The 23,126-nt window shown below is 49.9% G+C and overlaps 1 protein-coding gene across 36 annotated transcripts in view; it reads left to right on the top strand.

The window, feature by feature from the left end:
• NRXN2 (neurexin 2) overlaps positions 1 to 23,126 on the top strand; it is a 285,739-nt gene that overhangs the window by 192,825 nt on the left and 69,788 nt on the right. For all 36 annotated transcript variants that reach the window (XM_033136171.1, XM_033136170.1, XM_033136168.1 and 33 more), the window contains one exon: positions 14,582 to 14,763. In XM_033136171.1, the coding sequence (XP_032992062.1) occupies positions 14,582 to 14,763 (182 nt within the window). The remainder of the gene's footprint in view (positions 1 to 14,581; positions 14,764 to 23,126) is intronic.

The raw sequence follows: 23,126 nt of genomic DNA, 5'->3' as shown, positions 1-23,126 counted from the left end.
CTGCAAAGAAGATACTCTAGCACTGAACTAAAGCCCTTTCTGTCACTATCAGCAGCTGTCTGCTGGTGGATCAGAGCCATCTCTCCTTCCTTCTGGTTTGAAGAGTATAGAAAAAGTAATTGGCACTATGCCATATTAATCTATATTATTTGTCTTTGTATTTTGGCTCAGTTATTTCATGGGGAGCTCCAGTGTTTAGAAACTTTGCATTGCATGCAGAAGGCCCCACGAGGCCCATTCCCTGCTGGTAGCATCTCCAGGGAAGGCTGGGAATGTTCCCCTTCTAAAACCCCAGAGAGCCACTGCCAGTCAGTGCTGACAGTTCTGGGCTAGGCAGATTCAGCTGTCAGTACAAGGAAGCTTCCTGTTTACTACATGCAGGCCACAAAACCCTTTTCATACTTTTGGACCACAGGAGCCGTCGGTCCAGCAGCCCACCTTGCGCACGTCAGGGAGGGGCAGACCACTGACCTGGAAATGATCTGGGCCTCCCGTGTGGTTTTGCCAGGTGTCCACTAGGCTGCTGGAAACGACCTAGTCATTTCTGATAATTTCTGAGCCGAACCTTTCTTGCAGAGCCTGCAGTGTAGGTCAGTGGACTTGTGCTTAGAGGGGCCAGGCTTAACTAGGCCCAGTGTGTTATTGGGTGAGGGGCTTTCTAGATATTTGGTGGAGGTTCACTGGAGTCCAATAAAATTCCTCTCAGGAATCCCAGAAAAATGCCTGCATGCCCAGAACTTGAAAACCCCTCACCAAAATCCAAAAACTCCAGCTTTTGTGGTACCCCTAATTTCCAGCGACCAACCTTAGTTGCCTGGGTAACCGGCCATTTGGGAGTTTTCCTGAGCTTTTCCACTGGGCTTTGAGCAGCAGTGAAGGCATCTGCAGGGGATGGGGCTGCATTTCACCGTAATTGTTTTTTACTTATTACCTTTTTACCTGCTGCTCAAGGTACTTGTGTGGTTTCCCCTCACCCTCAGTTTTTTTCGTAGTAACCCTTTGAGGTAGGCTTGGCAAAGAGAGTGCAGCTCCATGACTTGAGTGGCGATTTAGACCCAGGTTTCCCACTTCTGACGCTCTGGACACTGCACACTACTCATTTCTTGCCTGGCCTGGAGGCTCCGATCCTATGGAACTCTTCTGGGGTCAGTCTTGTATCTTGGGAGGTTCAATGTCTGCAATGTGATCTCTCTCTTACACACAGCTGCAGAGAACCTGGTGGGCTAGAGGGGGAAGCCCCTGGGGACTGCCCCTGCCCTGCAGGTCAGAGTTTCCCCACCTCTGGTCTTCGTGAAATATCCACACCAAGATAAGAAGTCAAATGCTGTCACTTCACTTAGGATCCCTGTCTCTGCCTCTCCTATTCACCAGATTCAGGTGAGGCAGAGGAAGCACTGAGGTGGTGGCTAGAGGCAGTCATGCATTGACTGAGGGCCCAATAACTGGTTTTATTTTACATTACTGATTTATTTATTTGATTTATATCCTTCTCTCCCTCTTCATTTAATCCCCACAACAACCTTGTGGGGTAGGGTTGGGCTGGGAGGCAGTGACTGGCCCGAGATTGCCCAACGAGCTTTGTGGTCAAGTGGGGATTCAAACCCTGCTCTCCCAAGTCATAGCCCAACGCTCTTTACCACTTCTCAACACTGGCTCTGGGTGGCTGTGGATTGTTTGTTAAGAGAGGTGGTGCCAAGTAAGAGGGTCTGCCCTCTCCCCAAAGGGTTGCCTTTCCAATGGGTGTGTTTGTAGATCCAGCTTTGGCACTGGAGCGCCAAAGAGCACCCATAGCATTGACCATGTTGTTCACCACTTGGCGACCTCCTCCTGGGCAGGGGTCGCTTGGCACTGGTTCTCACTGCTTAGTTAACCTCCAGACTAGGTTAGAATCAGGGGTCACCTAGTGCATGAAACCTGCTACTGCAATATCTTGACCACAGGATTGCTTTTGAAGACTGCTTGGAAATGCCTGCGAGCCCAAAATATGACTGACTGGACCAGCCAGTTCAGAGACAACCTCTCTGGCTCCTGCTCCGTTTCTACTCCCAATTCAAAGTCATCCTGGGGCCTTGCCTGCTGAACAGGGGGGCTTCTGCTCAGCTACGTTCCCTCTCTAGTCATTTGCCATTTGCACCCTTTGATAGGCAAAGGTACTGTCCACATGCTCATTGTGGTCTCTCATGCCGCAGGGGTGTGGAGAGGACGCCTCCAGTCCAGCTGGCAGGTCTTCAGGCCCCTCTGCAAACAGCGGTGGAAGCAAAGTGCCTCTTTGCAGCTAAGAGCTCCCTTTATAGCTGAGTGCCCTTGAGAGCTGACTCCCTCCCCTGGCAGTTTAAGAATTCCCCTTTGAACCCCAGCAAAGATGCCTGCCAGCCTCTCCCCTTTGTGGCTGCAGGGTTGTGGGGCTGCATGGTTTGCCCAGGGACTTTTCTCATCCACAAAGGGGGGGGTCACCTTCCACCCTACAAGTTCCCTTCTTGATCCCAGAGGAGTATGGTGTGGCTGGCAGTCTGCACATGCTCAGGCGATCACTTAACATATGCCCATGAGCAGTCCTGGGGGGACAAAATTTTGCTGTTGGCAGTTGGACCCCATCCAGCTTCCTGTCCCACGTGGTGGAGCAGCAAATCCCTTGATGACCAATCCCTCTTCTTGTTCTTGCCATGCTCTGGTTCCCTCCCACTTCCAGTTCACCCCCATTTTCCCAGGCCTTAATGGGTGATGAATTATTCATTGCTGCCCCTTTTTCCTGCAAAGTCTCTCTGGGAAAAGGGGGGAGGTAGGATCTTCGCATCTCAGCGATGACCTACATTTTGATTTTCTTTCTGCATCTCTCTCCGCTCCCCCTTTGCAGAGGGTGAGAAACCAAGGCGGGGCGGGGGGGGGGGGAAGAGATTGGGGAATTCACTTCAGGCCCACCCAGCCACTCCCTGTGCAGCATTGTGCTGGGGAAGAAGGCCCTGGGGGTGAACGGCTGCGCCTCCGAAGAAGGACAGGGCTGCCGCTGGTCCTTGCTTCCTAGCTCCTAGTGAAAAAGGAGCCTGAGCAAAGACCTGAAATGTCTGTGCTGCTACAGTGGCTCATAACTTCCACTGGGGGCCTATTCTCCCCCCCTCCCCCGCCGCTGCCACCTTAAAGGTACCCTTGCATCTTCTCCAGTTGGCCTAGAGACTGGATGATGATCGTGTGGCACATATATTTGGGCCAGGCAAGAGCCTCCCTTGCAGGACCTCCATGATGTGAAGCCAGCTGCTTTTGGACTACAACTCCCATCATCCCTAGCTAGCAAGACCACTGGTAAGGGATGATGGGAATTGTAGTCCAAAAGCAGCTGGACACCCAAGCTTGGGAAGCACTACTCTAACCACACTGGCTTTCCAAGGAGGAAGGAACTGGAAACCAGGCAGGGACCAACTCCAGCCATGCCAGAATACAGGGATAAAGAAGACAGATGGGGTGTTACACAAAGGGAGCCCAGTTTCTTCCTGTTGCCTTAAATGGACCTGGGGGGCATTATGGCAGCCCATTCACCCTTCTTGTGTGCTAGCTGTGCTGTGGGTGCTCTGTGGAATGCAGGAACAAAAAGGGTGGCCTCTGCCTCCACAGGGATTACGGCCTATCTCAGCCGTCCTCAGTCTAGTGTTTCGGGTTGCAACCCCCATCCACCAGCCCTGACCGTTGGCCAGCCATGCCAGCTGAGACCGCAGTCGAAAACATTGGAGGGTGCTGAGTTGGAGAAGCTATTTGTCTGAGAGATGGGGAGGAAGAGTGGTGATTGGAGGGGGAGGATGTTCAGGTACCTTTCGAGGTGCAATAAAGGGGGGGGGGGCTAGTAAGAGTTTGCTGAAGGAAGAAGCCGGCATGTCTGTGGATTGGCTGCTGACTGAGGGAGGCAAGGAGAGTGCATTGCCTGTAGTCCGTTAAGGCCTGCCTGCCTGCATGTCATGCACCTATGCTTAGGATTCAGCCAGTAGGTTGTGGCTGAGCCGGGGCGAAGGAAGGGCCTCTGGGAGCCAGGACTCCTGGGTTTTTTTCTCCAGCTATGAGAACAGAGGAACCCATCATGGTAGGAGGAGGCGAGGGGTCTTCAAGGAGGCTCTCTCCAATCCTGAGCCACGCCAGGCTTCTCTGGAAGGGGTCAGGGCTCTGTCTACTGATCAATACTTGGAGCAAGCGGGCTGTTGGGGGGGGGGTTGGCCCAGCTTTGTGTATGAGCAGGCTTAGGCGGGCAGGTGCCAGGAGCCGTCTGCAGAGCTGCACAGGCATGAAATATGCATGAATCTCCCCCGCCCCAGCCGAGCGGCCTGCTCCGTGCATGGCACGTTTTGCCTTCTCTCCTAGCTGGGGCCTATTCTGTGCCTGCAGCAGAATTGGGTGGGGGAACAGAGGGCATTCCTTGAGGGTGCAAACGGTCAGGCCCAGGAGGTGGCCCTAGAAGGGGAGAAGGCAGGAATTGGTGCCTGAATGGTACGGCCAAATTGTTGGGTGGGGGGTGGCATCAAGGAAGGGGCTGTGCCATTTTCCAAGCTGAAGAGGCCTCTCTTCAGGTCTTAGGGGGGAGGCAGTCATTTGAGGAGTTGTCCCTCTTCCCTTCCTGTTTAAAAAATGTTCCACAGGTTGAAATCCAGCACAGCATGGAGAGGGCCGGATCAGGACAGTTCTCCCCGATACTCTCACTTTCTACTTCCATGCTAGGTGTTCACTTTGGGATGGTCACCCTTTCTTTGGAGCATCTATAGAATGTCACTGTCCCATGTTTCTTCCAAGCTCCTTCCACCTTTTGTTTGCCTGGGAGGGAAAAAAAGCACCCTGACATTTTAATTTTATTTTGTATGTTTTTTATCATATATTTGGTTGTATACAAATCTGATATTTTTCCTGAATTGTGGTATGTAAATATTTTTGTAAGTAAAATAATTGTTGCTGTTGTTGCAAAGAAGGGGACAGTCGTACTCTCTCTTTGCCAGGTGTGGGTGCTCTGAAGTGCCTCCCTGTCGCCCTTTTCCCAGAAGTGTTCAGGGCCATGTTGGGAAGGGGAACTGCTAATTCCTTGGAACCCCTTCTCTGTTACCTTTACTGGTTGGCACCATTTTACCACCCCATTTATTTTTATTGATCTTTTAATTTGTGCTAAAGTGCTTTCTAAAACAGCCATTTATGTATTTAAAAAATATGCACATAATAACGCTTAAAATGAAAGGGTGGTGTGGTACTAATACGAATTTTTAAAGAAAAAATCTTGCCTTTTTCCAATCACATAGCATTTTAGCAACTTGTCTTCTCCCCCGGTTGAAGTACTTCTCATTTAAAAAATTCACCCAGAGCTCGTGTTATGTTACTCTTCATATTTGCTCAAAATGGCAAAAAGTATTTTTAAAAGCAAGCTGTTCTGCGCAGTCACCTCTTGCAACCGTCTGCTATCAGAGAGAGCCAGAAGACAAAAGTGATCTGAGGGGGGGAAAGGCAGGTAAAATGTGAGCTAATCAAAAGCTGAAAAGGAGGCTTCCAGTCTCTGCAAGTCAAATATAAAACGGTCTAAGCAGGAAGGTCCACCTCGCAGAGTCAATTGCAGAACCTGAGGTGTCAAGTAAGTTAGCTAAATGAATTATGTATCAAATCTATAAAAAAAATTCAGCTAGCATTTTTTTAAAAAGCCGATTGAGATGCCAGGAAACATTTATTTCAGATCAAATGGATTGATTACTTTGAAGAAAGACTTCCACAAGAAATTTGGACTTGGAAATAGCAGCTTCCCTCAGGGGTAGCCAGCCTGTGGGGACCCTCTAGGTGATGTTGTTAGACTCCCATCACCATCACCATCATCACGGTCATTGGGCCTGCTGGCTGCCGGGAGTCTGTGTGACAGTGTTCAGAGGGCGCCAGCAGTGATGTTGAGTGCGAAAACTTCCACAGAAAATCTTCTGAAATAGAACATTTCCCAGTGCTTCATTTTTCCACAGAAAATGTTCCATTTCAAAAGTTCATTAACAGCACTGAATGCATGTTAATTGCAAATACAAGCTTGGCAGTTTCAAAAATTTTAGCTTTGTTTACTAAACACAGGTAAAACGAAAATGCTGCATTAGATTGCTCTGTTATGGCACCAAAAAGTTTTCCAAAGCAAGCTAAGAAACTTGCGGTACGAGCGTAATCTGGGGAACCGGGTTCGCGTCTCCACTCCTCCACATGCAGCTGCTGGGTGACCTTGGGCTAGTCACACTTCTTTGAAGTCTCTCAGCCCCACTCACCTCACAGAGTGTTTGTTGTGGGGGAGGAAGGGAAAGGAGAATGTTAGCCGCTTTGAGACTCCTTCGGGTAGTGATAAAGCGGGATATCAAATCCAAACTCTTCTTCTTCTCTTCTTTCTGATGCAAATTACCCCATGTAAATTACCCTCATTTGCAAAGGACGGAAATTCATTTCCAAACTTACATCACTGGCTACCTGTTCCTCATTTCCAGTATGTTTGAATTTTAAAGGGATGCGTTATAAACTAATACTTGGGTGGTATTTTACTTCCTGAAGAGCAAGTTAGATATGTTGTTGTTCAGTCGTTCAGTCGTGTCCGACTCTTCGTGACCCCATGGACCAGAGCACGCCAGGCACGCCTATCCTTCACTGCCTCTCGCAGTTTGGCCAAACTCATGTTAGTAGCTTCAAGAACACTGTCCAACCATCTCATCCTCTGTCGTCCCCTTCTCCTTGTGCCCTCCATCTTTCCCAACATCAGGGTCTTTTCCAGGGAGTCGTCTCTTCTCATGAGGTGGCCAAAGTACTGGAGCCTCAACTTCAGGATCTGTCCTTCTAGTGAGCACTCGGGGCTGATTTCTTTGAGAATGGATAGGTTTGATCTTCTTGCAGTCCATGGGACTCTCAAGAGTCTCCTCCAGCACCATAATTCAAAAGCATCAATTCTTCGGCGATCAGCCTTCTTTATGGTCCAGCTCTCACTTCCGTACATTACTACTGGGAAAACCATAGCTTTAACTATATGGACCTTTGTCGGCAAGGTGATGTCTTTGCTTTTTAAGATGCTGTCTAGGTTTGTCATTGCTTTTCTCCCAAGAAGCAGGCGTCTTCTAATTTCGTGACTGCTGTCACCATCTGCAGTGATCGTGGAACCCAAAAAAGTGAAATCTCTCACTGCTTCCATTTCTTCCCCTTCTATTTGCCAGGAGGTGATGGGACCAGTGGCCATGATCTTAGTTTTTTTGATGTTGAGCTTCAGACCATATTTTGCGCTCTCCTCTTTCACCCTCATTAAAAGGTTCTTTAATTCCTCCTCACTTTCTGCCATCAAGGTAGTGTCATCAGCATATCTGAGGTTGTTGATATTTTTTCCGGCAATCTTAATTCCAGTTTGGGATTCATCCAGTCCAGCCTTTCGCATGATGAATTCTGCATATAAGTTAAATAAGCAGGGAGACAATATACAGCCTTGTCGTACTCCTTTCCCAATTTTGAACCAATCAGTTGTTCCATATCCAGTTCTAACTGTAGCTTCTTGTCCCACATAGAGATTTCTCAGGAGACAAATGAGGTGGTCCGGCACTCCCATTTCTTTAAGAACTTGCCATAGTTTGTTGTGGTCGACACAGTCAAATGCTTTTGCATAGTCAATGAAGCAGAAGTAGATGTTTTTCTGGAACTCTCTAGCTTTCTCCATAATCCAGCGCATGTTTGCAATTTGGTCTCTGGTTCCTCTGCCCCTTCGAGATCCAGCTTGCACTTCTGGGAGTTCTCGGTCCACATACTGCTTAAGCCTGCCTTGTAGAATTTTAAGCATAACCTTGCTAGCGTGTGAAATGAGTGCAATTGTGCGGTAGTTAGAGCATTCTTTGGCACTGCCCTTCTTTGGGATTGGGATGTAGACTGATCTTCTCCAATCCTCTGGCCACTGCTGAGTTTTCCAAACTTGCTGGCATATTGAGTGTAGCACCTTAACAGCATCATCTTTTAAAATTGTAAATAGTTCAGCTGGAATATCATCACTTCCACTGGCCTTGTTGTTAGCGAGGCTTTCTAAGGCCCATTTGACTTCACTCTCCAGGATGTCTGGCTCAAGGTCAGCAACCACAAAGTTAGATATACCGGTAATCATATAATGGTATACCAGTGCTGGAGATGCAACTTTGGTCATCATCCTGGCATTTTTTATGCCTTTTGGACTTGTCCAGACCTCACAAATATATTGGATCTCTACAACAAGTGATATTAGGGGAAAAAATCCATGGCTACAAGTTGCCCATAAATCTATTCGTCAGCCTTCTATGTAATGGATATGTAATGGACAAAATATCTGAGATCTTCAAGGGGAATCTTTGTTTGTGGGGTCCCCTGCAGCTCAGACGCATGTCTCGCACCCAGGAGCTCAGTGTTGCTGGCCTGATTCTGTGGAACTCCTGGCTGAGAGGAGACAAGCCCACAGCCTGTGGTTGGAAGCCCCTTGGCCACAGGACCTTTCCTATTTCAGCAGGCATTTTAAGGACGCTTTCTGTTTTTATTATTAATCCTAATTGATCTTCTCCATTGTATGCTTTTAAGTTTTTATGTACGCTGCTTAAAAACTATAGTAATTAAGCGGTGTATAAATAGCTTTAAATATAAATAATTAAATACCCCAGGTCATGCATTTATTAACAGCAGCTGGATTGGTTGGAGGAGAAGAAAGATTAAAAACCCACCCAAGATTGATAAATGGCACATGAAGATACGGAACTGAGCTTATGTGGTCAATTGCACCAATGTGGTAAGAGTAAGAGAGGGCAGGCAACAAATTGGCATTTTTATACAGAAATCGAATCTCCATTCTTTTAACATAAAAGAGGCATGAGCACAATCAGGGAATCACAAATAAGCACTATACCAAATTTAACACTGGATTATTATTATTTTTAATTAACTGAGAGGAAGTGGTAGAAGTGGCTTCTAGACAGGGGTAGCTCCTGGCAGCACAATCCAACTTCTGCTACAGGCCACAAGTTGAGTTCCAGGAACTTGTGGCCTGTAGCAGAAGTTGGGTTGTGCTGCCAGGAGCCACCCCTGTCTAGAAGCCCCCAGACAAGGGTACATTCAAAATGGGTATACCTCATCTAAACTCTGAAGTGGTATGTTTTACCACTTCTGCCGTCTCCTTGAATGGCATGAGTTGATAGTGCCCCCCTGCATGTGTTTACTGGTTGGCCAATCCCACTGAGTTCCCTCACTCGTATAGCAGCCTTTGCCTTTGCAGGGCCAAAGCAGGTGTGTGAAAAGCCACAGGAGCAGTGTTTGGCCCTGTAAGATAGCCAATGCATGCATGCTGCCGCCTCACTTGCTGCATGAGTCAGCCCATTAGCAGAGGAAACTGCAGAGGAGGTAGCTGGCAGAGGTAGGGTGAGAACTAACAGGTTCCTGGGTTCTCAGGAATGGGGAAGGTGGCAGGACTGGCATCCCTTAAGACCTGAGGAACTCATCCAGCCCTTTAGAAAGGAGAGGCTGGTGCCAAGCCCCCCCCCCAGCATGGAAAGGGATGGGTGCTGTTCAGTTTGGGGAGGGTAGTGCGGAGATGAGTCCTCCCCTCCAGCAGTGCCTCCCCACCTACATCCTTCCCTGCCCGCTGGGATCTCGGTTGCCCCTACCAGTGTGTCGCCTTCTTCCCCTCCAGGTTTGGTCGCTGACAATTTCTGAGCTAATCAAGGAGGCTGACAGCGATGGATGGGTGGCAAAGCAGAGCGGGGCAGATGGCTTTGAAGGCCGCCTTTGTCGTTCAGAGGAACAGCTCAGTAGAGGGGCTGGCAGGCCATTGCCCCTGCACAATGCCCTTTTCCTGCCAGGAGTTGAGAAGAGAGACCCAAGTCTCCCTCGTTAGTCTAGGACAGTGGTTCCCAATTGGTGGTCTGTGGACCCCAGGGAGTCCATGGCACCATTCACATAACAAAAACTCCCATAGATATACCAGAATTTTCAAAAGTGGGGGATACATGGCTTGGCTTTTGAAAAACAGGGGGTCTGCCGTACTTAGCTAATTGGGAACCACTGGCCAGGAGGATGTGGGAGAGGCAATCAGCCTTGCAAATAAGCCCAGCCGAGTTACTTCTGTGCTTGCTGCAGATGAATGGAAGCCCTTTCTCCACAACCACTCGCCTCTTTGCAGGCATGTTAAACAATAAACTGAAAACTCTCCTCTCTTTCCTGTTCTGTGGGCACTTGAGGCTAATGGAGGAAGCAGGTTGTTTCAGGGGAAGTCAGCTCACGATTGAGGTCATACAAGTTGTCTTATGCAGAGGGCAGAGGAAATCAGGACCCTGGAGAGCTCCCATTGAGCCCTGCTGGCAGGAAGAAGATTTCGCTCTTGCAGGCAGCAGGAGCCAACTGGCCAGGCCTGTGATGGGGTTGGCGCCGTCTCCTCTGAGGACCTGGATGGACTGCGGATGGGACCTTGCCAGACTTTATGGTCCTTGATGCCTGTGAGGCTGGAAATACGGAGGCCAATGCAGGGGGGTTGATGGTGGCAGGGCTGCGTCCTGGCACCTAGGACCCCCAAATCAGATACTAATGATTCCCACTCCCAAGGCCCCACAGACGAGGGTCATGATGGACTCACAGAGGTCAGGCAGAACGACTCCCCTCCCCTCCACTGACCTGCATGGTTTCCAGGCTAGTCATGGAGGGAGGGACTTCCTTGCCTCTGCAACTGGAATGGGCTGGAGGAGGGAAGGCAGGAAGCAAGGTGGAAGGCCTGGTCACCTGTGGCTATTATGCAAGTTAGGAAATACAAGGCTGGACTCAATCTCAGGTGCAGCGATGGGGGTCCAAATCTCTTCCAGTGTGTCCCCCGTCCCGTCCCCCCCCCCGTGGAAGATTTTCAGCTCCGTAAACCCATTCCAATAGGACGCCAGCCGCAAATACAATGTTAGGAAATCTTGGCATTTTCAAGGTGTTTTTTTTTTTTTTGGTTTTTTTTTAGCTTTGTTTACTAAATACAAGTGGAACAAACTTGATTAGGTCACTCTCCAGGGCAACAGGGAATTTTCTGGTGCAGATTGCCCTGTGCAATTTAAGACTAATTTCATAATTTCCCCAGAAATCGCACACATCTGCCAGGTTCTCTTACAGGAAAAGAGAATGCTCTTAGGTCCAACTGGGGAAGGTCTCCCTGGAATCTTTTATTCAAGGGCAGCTGGACTAGGGCAATGGGATGAGGACTTCACAGTGTTGCCTAATGTTAGAAACTCAGATATATTATATAAGCTACTTGCCAAATGGCACCTTAAACTTGGGTTACGGTCACCACAGTGGAATGTCTAGGTGCCTTTTTGCGGTGTGATTTGTTGTTGTTTATTTGTTTAGTCGTGTCCGACTCTTCGTGACCCCATGGACCAGAGCACACCAGGCATTCCTGTCTTCCACTGCCTCCTGCAGTTTAGTCAGACTCATGTTGGTAGCTTTGAGAACACTGTCCAACCATCTTGTCCCCTTCTCCTTGTGCCCTCCATCTTTCCCAACATCAGGCTCTTTTCCAGGGAGTCTTCTCTTCTCATGGGGTGGCCAAAGTATTGGAGCCTCAGCTTCAGGATCTGTCCTTCCAGTGAGCAGTCAGGGCTTATTTCCTTCTATTATTATTATTATTATTATTATTATTATTATTATTATTATTATTATTAATTTCATTTCTATACTGCTTTATACTTTAAAGAAAAAACTCAAAGTGGTTTATAATACATTAAAACATCAAATTAAAACAATCCAGAATAAAACAAATTCAGGCATCAAAGGAAATATTTCAGATCCTTCTCTAAGTGACATTTGCTTTCCCCATATTTATTTACCCACTTAATTTATAGAGCTGCCCCATAGCAGAAGTAATTTAGGAAGCTAGTTTGGTGTAGTGGTTAGAGTGTCGGACTAGACCTGGGAGATCAGGGTTAAAATCCCTGTCCAGTCATAAAGCTCACTAGGTGACTAGTCACAGCCTCTTAAACTACCTCACAGGGTTGTTGTAGGGAGATTAACTGGGGGGGGGAGGTTAGCCATGTATTCCTTGGAGAAAAAGGTGGGATACAAATGCAATAAATAAGCTCTTCTGCTTGCCTGCTTAAGAAAGCAGGAGGGGCCAGCCAGATGAAGATGTCAGTTGCCAACCTGGCACCCAGAGCACTCCACACAGTTAGATATGCACCAGTAGCAAAACAAACCTGGCGCCTGAGGAATTTCCCTTACACCACACCCATGTGCCATCGGCTATGCTCCTCTGGAAAGCCGCTCCCCACCAAAGACCTGGCTCTCTAAGCTGGGGTGTCCCTATGTTCCTCAGTTTCCTTTAGCTCAGGGCTCAGCAAACTTTTTCAGCAGGGGGCCGGTCCACTGTCCCTCAGACTTTGTGGGGGGTTGGACTGTATTTTGAAAAAATAATAATGAACGAATTCCTATGCCCCACAAATAACCCAGAGATGCATTTTAAATAAAAGCACACATTCTACTCATGTAAAAACAAGCTGATTCCCGGACCGTCCGCAGGCTGGATTGAGAAGGCGATTTGGCCGGATCCGGCCCCCGGGCCTTTGTTTGCCTACCCATGCTTTAGCTGCTGCTGCTCTACTTGCGTTGCTTGAATGTGACTTTTGCTCACGGATTGGCTGGGACTGGTAGGTGTTGTAGTCTGAAACATCAGGAGGGCACCATGTTGGTGAAAGCTGCTTTAGGTGTCTGTTGATCACAAACCTCTTTCAGAAGCCATTGTGAATGCACAGTTGATATGCGCATAATCACGGGGCTGGAAGCAACCCTGCTGCATGTGGGAGGGGGGAGAGCTGTATAACCATAATTAATTTCTTGTTTTCAGTATTTCCAACAAAAACCTAAAGCACATTGCTTACAAACAATCTAAGCCAGGATGCTAAGATAATGATCAGATTATTTGGGGGGGGGGGGTAAAAGGGGTTTTGCATTTGCCTTTGCATTTGCCAGGTACATGAGAGCCTTGCTGCCACCCGCCACCTCATCTGCCACACCTCTGGGTACCAGAATTTAGATCCCTGGGGCCTACCCTCCTAGGCCTATCTTTGGCATCCTGAGAATTAGCCCCCATTCTCTCCCCCCCCCCCATCCTGGGAGTATGATAGGCTTGAGCCACTTCTTTAGGGAGGAACTCCACACATAAACACAGTTCCTGCTTCTGCTGCCTGACTAGCTGGTTGTTGGAAGCCGAGGCGATGGGGCAAAGCTTCTAGTCTACACTGGTCTGCCAGGCTAGAGGTTACAACTTGAAGCCTGTCAAGGCAATGTCCTGAGCTGCTCTGAGGACCAAATGAGGCTGGCTAGTTGAAGTGGGGTCCCACCGCCTGTTTAGGTTTTCAGCTTTAGACCCTCCACCCAACTCGATTTTTGTAGTCCTTCTACCTGCCTGGTTAAACAACCCACCTCTGTTACCTCTTGTTCCAGAGGATGTCAGGTGCTGAGGAGGCCAGTGGAAGCCAGCCATTCAGTTAGCTTGGCAGGATTCCTGGAATGGCAGAGACATGTGCCTGGTGCATCTTCAGGCAACTCTGGGGAGCCCGTTGAGGCCCTCCAGGTCCCACCATCATCCTTGAACATTGGCCAGATTGGCTACTGGGAGTTGGGAGTCCATCCACCAGCATCTGGGGGGCTTCCCAGGTTCCCCTGGCCTGCTTTGGGGGCTCGCTCCTTCCTCCCCATGAGACACTCAGGGATGTTGGTAAAGGCAGGTGTTATTCCAGAGCAGACAAAGGTGTCAGCTTGATGGAGAGGCGTTGGGGAGTCCTGGCCAGGAGAACCAGAAAGGCAGCCTGAGCGTTTGTATGTGAGGAGGAGCCAGGCTTGAGGGGTGATGGATTGCCCTGCTGGAGCCCATGCCTCAAGGAGGGCTGAGGGTGGCCAGGAAACGAATGGGCCTGTCTCAGCCCTTAACCCTCCCTGTCCATCATCCCCAACCCGCTCCCTCCGCCCCCCAACCTTGTCTTTGCAGCAGAGATGGGCAGGGGACATGAAGGGGCTATCCTGGTGGGGCACTTGGGCATTGCAGGTTGAGGTGGAGGTTACAGAAGGGTGCCAGAATGGGGGCTTCCAAGGTCTATCCCCAGCAGTTAGGTGCTCAAGTTCTGAGCTATGCTTTTCCCCATACAGTATATTCCTGAGATTTCCATTCCCCAGATATTGATAACTTCAGCAGAGAGGGCAGACAAGACCCAAAATATGACAGATGGAGTCCCTGAGCATGGATGGCTCCCTATATTCCATATTGACGTCTATGTCCCTCCACACTCCCATCAAAGGTGCCCCCCTGGGTTAAAAGCCAATAAAGATCCTTCCTTCACTCCCAGGTATGATAGAGTTGGATGATGGCAGAAGCACTCTGCACATGTTCTAGCACACTCATCACCATTCCTTTTGTGCTATGTGTTAATCAGCTGTGCTCTGGTGAAAGCAAGCCAAGTTGAGCCCTGCCCAGAGCAGCTTGTGAGCAGTCCGAGGGACCTCCAGTTTCGTCCCAGAAGCTCTGCCTTTTGCACCAGCAGGTGAAGGATCCCAGAGGCTCCACTGGACCTTCCTGTCTGACTTTTCTCTTTCTTCCTCTTTCCAGCTGGGACGACATACATTTTTGGGAAGGGCGGGGCGCTGATCACCTACACGTGGCCTCCCAATGACCGCCCCAGCACACGGGCCGACCGCCTGGCCGTGGGTTTCAGCACGCACCAGAAGAACGCCATCCTGGTGCGGGTGGACAGTGCCTCTGGCCTCGGGGACTACCTGCAACTCCACATAGTAAGGATGGCAGAGGGGGCTGGGCTGGGGGAGGAAGGGGGTTGATGGGGGGATCCAGGTGGTGGTGGGGGGGCTGATTTTTCAACTAAGCTCTGGGTTCAAAACTGGTGCAAACGACACAAATCCTGGGGAACTGGGTTGTGAGGTGAGAAGGGGGGGGTGATTGTCCAGTTTCAGATTGTCCAGTTTTCCCAGACACTCACAGGGCGCCAAACAGAACACATCTCCCCACACCCACCCCTGCCAGCTCCTGTATGGCTGCTGGCTGGCTGGCTGGCTGGCTGGCTGGCTGTGTGTGTGTGTGTGTGTGTGTGTGTGTGTGTGTGTGTGTGTGTATTTTATGTCTTTTGTTGCTGCATATCCAATTCAAGACTATTTTCTAATTTCCCCTTTTTGTTATTTCTTTCTGTACGTGTTTATGTCAATTTTGCTAATGTTTTAAGTTGTTCACAATACATCTCCAAATAGTCAATAAATTTTCCCCATTCTGTTTTAAAAAGTCTCTCTTCTTGGTTTCTTATTCTTCCGGTAAGTTTCACCATTTCTGCATATTCCATCAATTTTAATTGCCAGTCTCCTTGGTTGGAACTATTTCTTCTTTCCATCTCTAGGCATAAATCATTTGGGCAGCCACAGTATATAAATAATTTTTTCTGTTCTTTGGGTACCTCTCCACCAATTATACCTAAAAGGAAAGCTTTGATTTTTTACAAAAGTTATCTGCAATGTTTTTTTTCAACTGATTATAAATCATTTCCCAGAAAGTTTCTGCTGCCTTACATAACCATCACATATGGAAAAATGTACCCTCCTTCTCTTTACATTTCCAACAGATATCTGGTTCTGACTTATAAATTTTTGCTAATTTACTAGGAATCAGATACCACTTATACATCATTTTCATATGATTTTCTTTTATCGCATAGCACACTGTAAATTTCAAATCCACATTCCACAATCTTTCCAATGCTGGCATTTCAATATTATGTCCTATATCCATTTGCCCAGAATGATTCATCCTTTGTTTGCCATTCTAATAGCGTTTTAGACATTACTTTTTGATTATTTAGCAGGTCTTTTTCTGGTTGAGAGGTTTGATTTGTAGGTCACTAGCTGTTTAAATACACCCCTTTACTCACCCAAGATGGGCCTATTTCACGAGGAGATTTGGCATGGCCCAAGGCCTGAGGGTGGGTTGCCACTTCTGGGGTTTGTGAAAATTACCCCACCCCACCCCCACTTCCCCATTATACATCTTCAATTTTCAGCTTCTTGATGGGCAGTTCTAGATGGTTTCTGAAAGTGTGGACCATGTTGCTCTTGCCACCTTCGCTTTGGCAGGAGCGAGTGGGAGGCTTGGAACTTCAGTTGCTGAACTGTGTTGCCTTGCACATTGGACTCTAGTGGGATGCAACAATTCAAGGAGAGACCATTTGGGCCCTTCCAAGCTGTTCTCTGTCAACAGACGATGGCTGGTGTTTGTGCATACATACCCCCTCACACAGGTTCTGCCCTTGGTTGTTTCTGTACATACCTGTATCCAAACCAGCCTTTGCATGAACTCACCCCTTCAGTCCCAGTTTTTTCCTGTGTTCTGGGGTTGTGTGTTGACGATGTGCCTTTCCCACATCACCAGAGTGGGGCGCAACAGACCCCTGGTTCTTAAAAAGAAGTGTCCTGGAGTCAAAGCCTGCCCTTTTTCGTTTCTGCCCCAGAGATGTGGGCCCTTGCTGTGGTCGTGCCTGGAACTCTGCATGCACTCGGACACAGCATCCTCTCCTGCTACTTCTGCATCCCTGGGCTCAGCTCAGCTCAGCTCAAAACAAGACTGGCCCAATTTGCACACTGGACAAATAGGCCCTGCAGGGAGCTGCCCCGCACCATCACTCTGCATACACTCAGATACCATCTTTGCTTTTGACACTGAACATTCCTTTCAAGTCCCTGACTTCAGGCAAGAAACAAAGAGGGGCTGTTAGGACACCCCCATGTTATGCGTTGCTGCTGTTGTTTAAAATATATTATTCTTTAAAAATAATAATGGGGAGATGTTGATGGGGTGTATTTGAGTGGTCCTGCATGTTGCAGTGGGGGTGGCCTGCCTTCCTCCCTCTTCTGCTCCCGGGTGATGGAGGCTGGACCCCTTCCGCTTTTCCCTTCTGCCTTTCTCGATCTCTCCAAGCAGGGCAAACTGATTAATTCCTTGCCCTGTGTGAACGCAGCGTCTCAAAACAGGCCGCAGGCACCCAGTCCATCTCTGTGTCGTTCCTATTAATATTTATGCATTAATGGCTGCGCATGATATTGGGAGAGGAGGAGGAAGAGAGCTCGTTACTTAATGAAATACTCATTGCCCGGAGGGGGGAGCAGGATGCAGGAGGCTAATTTCTCCCTCGTGTGCATGGCTGTGGTCGGGTGCCCTGGATGGCGGAGTGCAGAGTCATCCCTCTTGCTCCTTCTCTGAGGTGCCACAGATGCAAATCGATGTTTTGTTGATTAGGTTTGGGTATGTCTTCAGATATATGGTGGCAGCATCTCTTTTCTCCTGTGGGGTGGGGGTTCATTTTTACCCCCTTCGAGGAGACAACATGCCTGGATGAAGTCTGCATTTTGTTTCAGCGGGACAGGCATCCTGCACAGATCCTGGATTTGGGAGAATTCAAGCCGATGGCCTGAGACACAGCCAATTGGCGGCCTCCTCCCCACGAACACACACTTCCCTTTTATCTAAGGCTTTGGCTGCAGGTCACCATGAGCCAGGGCTGTTTTGTTTTTTTGGGAACAAGCAACATTTGGGTGGAGGCTGCCCCATCAGCTCTCCTTCACCCCTCCCTTGGCTCATCCAGGAAGAACAAAACTGCCATGAAGCTTGACTACCCATGGTATCCAAATCCAGGGCGTTGTTTGCGACAACCTCAACAAGTTACGAATCTGTCATAGCTGAAGCCTGGCTAGAGTTTGGGTGTTGTGGGAAACCAAGCTGAATGGCAGCTTCCAAGCTTGTTTCTCTGCATCAGAGAAAGAGAGAAATGGGAGCAACTGAGCAGTGTAAACCACAATAAAGCCAGAAACCCTGGCTTATTGGAACATTTAAAGAGAGCCATGAGGCGGGGGCCTCCCTTGTTCTCTTAGAATGGCAATGGCGCTAACCTGAGAGGTGCCAGAACTGAATTCCGGTGAGTTTGGCTGGGGGGGGGGGAGCCCTGCTTGCATTTCTTTTGCATGCCTGTCTTGGCCAGAGGCAATCACTTGGGCTGAATCCCTTCTGTATTTGCCCCCTCCCACCTGTCAATCACCTGACACCAGGCATGGAACAAGTGAAGCTATGGATGCCAAGGCTTAGAGCAAGCTCATGATGGTTCCTTTGCAGCTGCAGCTGTAAGTTGGCACTGCTGGAATGTGGTGCCTTTTCCCGCCACACTGCTTTCCACAGGAACAGGCACCGTATTCCCGCAGCACCAAATTGAAGCCATGGCTTCAGGAAAGCAATAAGGCTCAGCACACTCTTACGCCTCAGCAGCCAGGGCTACACCTGCCCTTTGCCTAGTGTCAGGTGACAGGTAGGTACCTGGGTGTGGCTTGGCCAGACAGCCTTGCAGGCAGCAGCATGGTGGGGTGATGCTGCACTTCTGGTTGGTTGGTTGGTTGGTTGGTCAGTGCAGTGCAAGCTCATTGGCCAGGAGCTCCATGTTGACTCTGCTGGTGCATTTGCACCATGCTGGTCTTGCCACCTGCTCCCTCTTCTAGTAACCAGCAGAGACGTGGCCAGCCACAGGTCAGTAAGAAGCGCCACCCCACCCCACTGTCTGCAACTCCTTGTGGGCCAAATTCAGGAGCAAGCCAAATTGGGCCTGGCATTCCCCATTATTGGTCTACACCCAGAAGCAGGGCTAGCACTCTCTGCAGAATAAACCGTACCTGTTACTTCTCATGACATACTTAGAAGTTACAGCTCTTTTAGTTCAGCCTCAGATCACATTAGCCTTGTTTGTGGCTGCATCACATGGCTGACTCGTGTTCAGCTTCAGACCAGTTACAGTCCCAAGCTGCTTTTCACTGAGATCCACCATCCTGTGCCTTTCTCTGGAGATGTGGAGGTGTTAAGTCTCCTTCAGCAAAAGCAGCGAAAAGTCTTTTGGCACATTAAAGACACAACACATTTATTATCAACTCATGAAACCTTCTGCCTAAGTAAAATGGTTGGTCCTCAAGATGCCACAAGGCTCTTTGCATTTATTTTATCATAGCTGTTTTTGCATAAATGTAAAACTTTGGATTTGGCCCGGCTGGATTTCATGCTATGAATTTCACCCCAGCTTTCCAAGTTATCCAGGTGATTTTTGAATTGTATTCCTCTTTTCCGAGATGTTATCCCCTCCTCATTCTCCCAAGTTTGGTAGGCAGAGAGACAGAGAGGGGCTGGTACAGAGTCACAAAGTGAGTTTCATGGCTGGGTAGAGATTTGAACCTGCGCCTGCCCCATCTTGTCCACTGCTCTAACCACTAGCCTGCCCTGCTTAGCTGGAGCTGTCAAGCGGGACTTGCCTGGGGGCCAGCTTTGGGTCCAACCCTTTCTCCGCTGGGCAGCACTAAGGACTGAGAGCTGCAGGGTGAGGGAGGGAGGCACTAGGACTCCTGGGCCCTCCAAGATGTAGCCAGAACAAGTGTTTGGGCCCTTTATCCAGTCAGGGAAGCAGGGCATGTAGCATTAAGGTGGCCTACAGGTTGGTGCCCTCACAAGGGCACCCACACCTCCCCAGCTGCCCTGTGGCATGTGCCGAGCGAGGGTGCTGCCACTAATCCTGTCTGGCAGGAGAGCAGGCAGGCTGGCGCAGAGAGTGCCCAACGTGTCAAGCAGGCCCCTGGGGCGGCCTCTGCTACACTCCGGCGCCTTCGCCTCACATCCTCATCTTCGTCACGGCCTCGCCAGGCTAACGTGGGCTGACAGCGTAACCTACTGGTGCAGACATGCTGGTGTCTGTTCCTCACACTGCCAGGCTCCTCAGGTCCAAGGTCCTCCCAGGGGGTGCCCAGTGGGTAGCCAGGCAGCCGGGAAAGGGGTGGCAGCAAGAGCCCTGCAGCCAAAGGGGGGCCCATTGAGTCTCGTCGGCTAACCAGATGCCTACAGGCTCTCCCCACCTGTAATCCTTAGCAACTGGTCTTCAGAGGTTCGCCACCTCTCATGCTGGCAGGAGGGCACAGCTGCTTTGTATAGCAGCCATTGATAGCTTTATCCCCCATGGGTTAGAGCGAGAAAGTGGGTACTCTGAGGCAGGACTCAGAGGGAGGTGGCACTTACTGATGTTCTAGAGGAAGGGAGCCAGGACTCCTGGGGTTTTACCCCAGGCTTGATCAGATGATTTGGAATCTAGAGTGTTCCAAAGCCCAGGGAAACTGGGAACCTGGGTTCCCTGTTAATTACCCAGTTGTCATTTCCTGTGGCTGTTACCCTACAAAGAGGTCTGGATGTGCGTACTTGGGATGATGATGTGTCCATGTATTATCTGTTCAAAGAGAAGCAAGCTAAGAGTATTCTAAGATGGATCTGGATTGGAACGATCATGTCTTCTCTCCTCTCCCTTTCTCCCCCCTCCTCTCTCTCTCTCTCTCTCACACACACACACACACACAGGGGGGGGGGGGAGAGAGAGAGAGAGAGAGAGACTGACCTGCCTATCCTCCCAGGTGTAGCCATAAAACTGCCATCACATTTGCAAAGCTAAGTAGGGTCTGGTATGGTTTCAAATTAGGAGTGGGACCGCGCATTGACATTACTGCATTGCAGGGGGTTGGACTAAATGACCCTCGGGGTTCCTTCCATCTCTATAATTCTATGATCCTAGGATCGCCTGTTATACCTCCTGTGACCAGGATTTCATTCTCTCTCTCTCTCTTTCTCCCGCTTCCTTCCTTGGGGCTTCCCTCCCACTCCTCCTCCCAACTCACATTGCATTAGTCTCTGCCCCTCCCCTGTCCCCCAGCTACACACACACACATACACAGCATCTCTGCCAAGCAGGGAGCAGTCCATCTGAGGAATGGTGCAGGTGCGAGTAAGGGGAATGCCTTTGGGCAGAAGGGGGTCTTCAGCCACTTTTCTCTTGCACGGCCTTCCCTGTGAGGGGTCTTTTGCGGGGACCACCAAGCCTTGTTCTGTTTCCAGGGTCTGGTGTTCCAAGGTCCATCTTCCCTCCCGCTATGGAGGCTTCATTTGGTTACCCTGCTGGAGAGGAGTCTTCTTCCTGAATTTCTCTGGCCCTCTTTTTGTAACCACCCCTTGTGCTCTCACACGGCCCCAGTTCATTTCAGTGGGTTCTTGGGCAGGGGGTTTGCGGGGCTGGATTGCGCCCTATAGGTGGGAATCTGTCCCTGCATGCCAGGTCTGCCTCTGGGATGGGCAGAATATTGGGCTACAGACATCACCCTTCAGCTTCCCTTCCCACCACTAGGTAACCCTAGTTCTCAGGGTCCTTGGAGGGAAGAGCAGGGACTTCAGCCCGGGTGCCAAGTCACCTCCTGCGTATTTGGAATTCTCGCAGGGATGCAGGGAGAGGCAAGGATGTCCCTCCTTCTCTTCCTCCCCTCTTCCTCTCTCTGAGCTGCTTGCAGCTGCCACAGCAGACAAAGCCCCTCTCTGCAGGAGCCCTCAGAGCCTGGGCGATGCGCTTGAGCCGTGACACTTGCACAATGGCGGCTGCCAAGGCACCCCTCTGCGGCTTTGGAGGGGAGACAGCCAGTGCGGCTGATTGGCAGGGGGCGCTGAGTGTTTGCGTGTGCGTGTGTGTGTGCATGTGAATGTCCATCTGTGTCATCAGCCACCAGAGCAGCATTTCTGCCTCTCCAGCGCATGGTAACATGTGCAGCGTGCCGGAGTTGGCATGCACCTGTTTTGTTCTGCACACAAAGAGAAGAGCATTGTGGCGCTATCTGTGAATGGTGCACAGAGTTAATTCTTTAACACAGTTTGGGAGGGGGAGGGGGAATTACAAGCATCAGGGGACACAGGAAGCTGCCTTTTGCTGAGCCAGACCACTGTACCGTCAAGCTTAATATTGTCTACTCTGGCTGGCAGCAGCTCTCCAGGGTTTTGGGCAGGGAGTCTTTTCCCCCAGCCCTACCTGGAGGGATTGGGCCTGGGGCCTTCTTCATACAAGGCAGGCACTCTATCCACCGAGCTGAATGGCCCTCCCCTGATTTGCCCCCCTTTGCACCTTCTCTGCTTTTCTCGCTTTTTCAGTGCTGGCAAAGGGTCTTATCCTGCCTGTATTTTAATGAATAAGGAGGACATGAGGTGTGATGTGTTAATGGGATGTGGTTCGTTAATGCTGCTGTGTCTGTGTGTGCCGGCCTCCTCCCTCCAGCTGTGGGGGTGTGAACACACTTGTACATCTGTGCAGAAACTGAACATTGTCCTGTTGAAAATGTTAGGATTCCTGCACTGCAGACCCTGAGGGTCAGGAGCTTCATTGAGCATCCCCTATGAGGCCCACCTTCTGCCCTCTGTGCTGCCTGCCCTGCCCTTCGGACAGTGGACTTTTTAACTGCCAGCCTCTTTGACCCCCCACCCATCAAAGCCAAAAGCACGGCTCTTGCCAGTTTGCCATGCCTGACAGGTGTGAGGAGAGCTTCATTTGCTCTTGGCAGCAATTGGCAGCCCCCACCCCGCTTGCCCACCCCCTTGGAGGCATTGCCTCTGCACAGCAAGAAGCCCAGCAGGCGGTAGGTTCCCAGCTGGGCGGGGGGTCAGGAACCAGCCCTTTGGTGCCTGTGATCATTGTGATTATATCTGTCATCTCATTACTCCAAAGCACCAAGGGAGGTTCTGCCACAAATTGCTTCAGCTTATCAGCCCATCCACAGGCTCCTGAACTCCTGGCTTAACTGTAGCCAATACCCTGCCCTGGGCATAGTCGACAGCACAGCGGGCCCTTTGGCAGTGTGGGTGGGGAAGGTGTCATTTGCGCTCACACTTAGCCCCAGCACCTGTTTTGGATCCTATAGCTCAGCGGTGACAGCAGAGCCTCTGACCACATGCAGAGCATAAAGTTCTGGGCAATGATTACAGTTTAAGTGAGTGTCAAGCGCCTTGGTCTGTAGTGCAGTGGAGAGGACGGGACTTGGAGAGAGGCTCTGTTTGTAGGCCATCTCTTGAGCATGTGGATGGAAGCATGGATGCTGACAGGATCTCATAGGAGCCCTTTTAACCCATAAAGCTCTTCATTAGCTGTGCCCCATCCAGACTGAATCAAGGTATTCAGGGACAGAAGAGACCAAGAAAATAGGGAGCGACTGTAGAAGTGCAACACACACACACACACACACACACACACACACACACACATTCTGGATCTCCAATTGCAAGC

Source organism: Lacerta agilis, chromosome 17 (genome assembly GCF_009819535.1).
Source record: "Lacerta agilis isolate rLacAgi1 chromosome 17, rLacAgi1.pri, whole genome shotgun sequence".
NCBI classification, from domain to species: domain Eukaryota; kingdom Metazoa; phylum Chordata; class Lepidosauria; order Squamata; family Lacertidae; genus Lacerta; species Lacerta agilis.
This window is presented reverse-complemented; position numbering and strand designations above follow the sequence as displayed.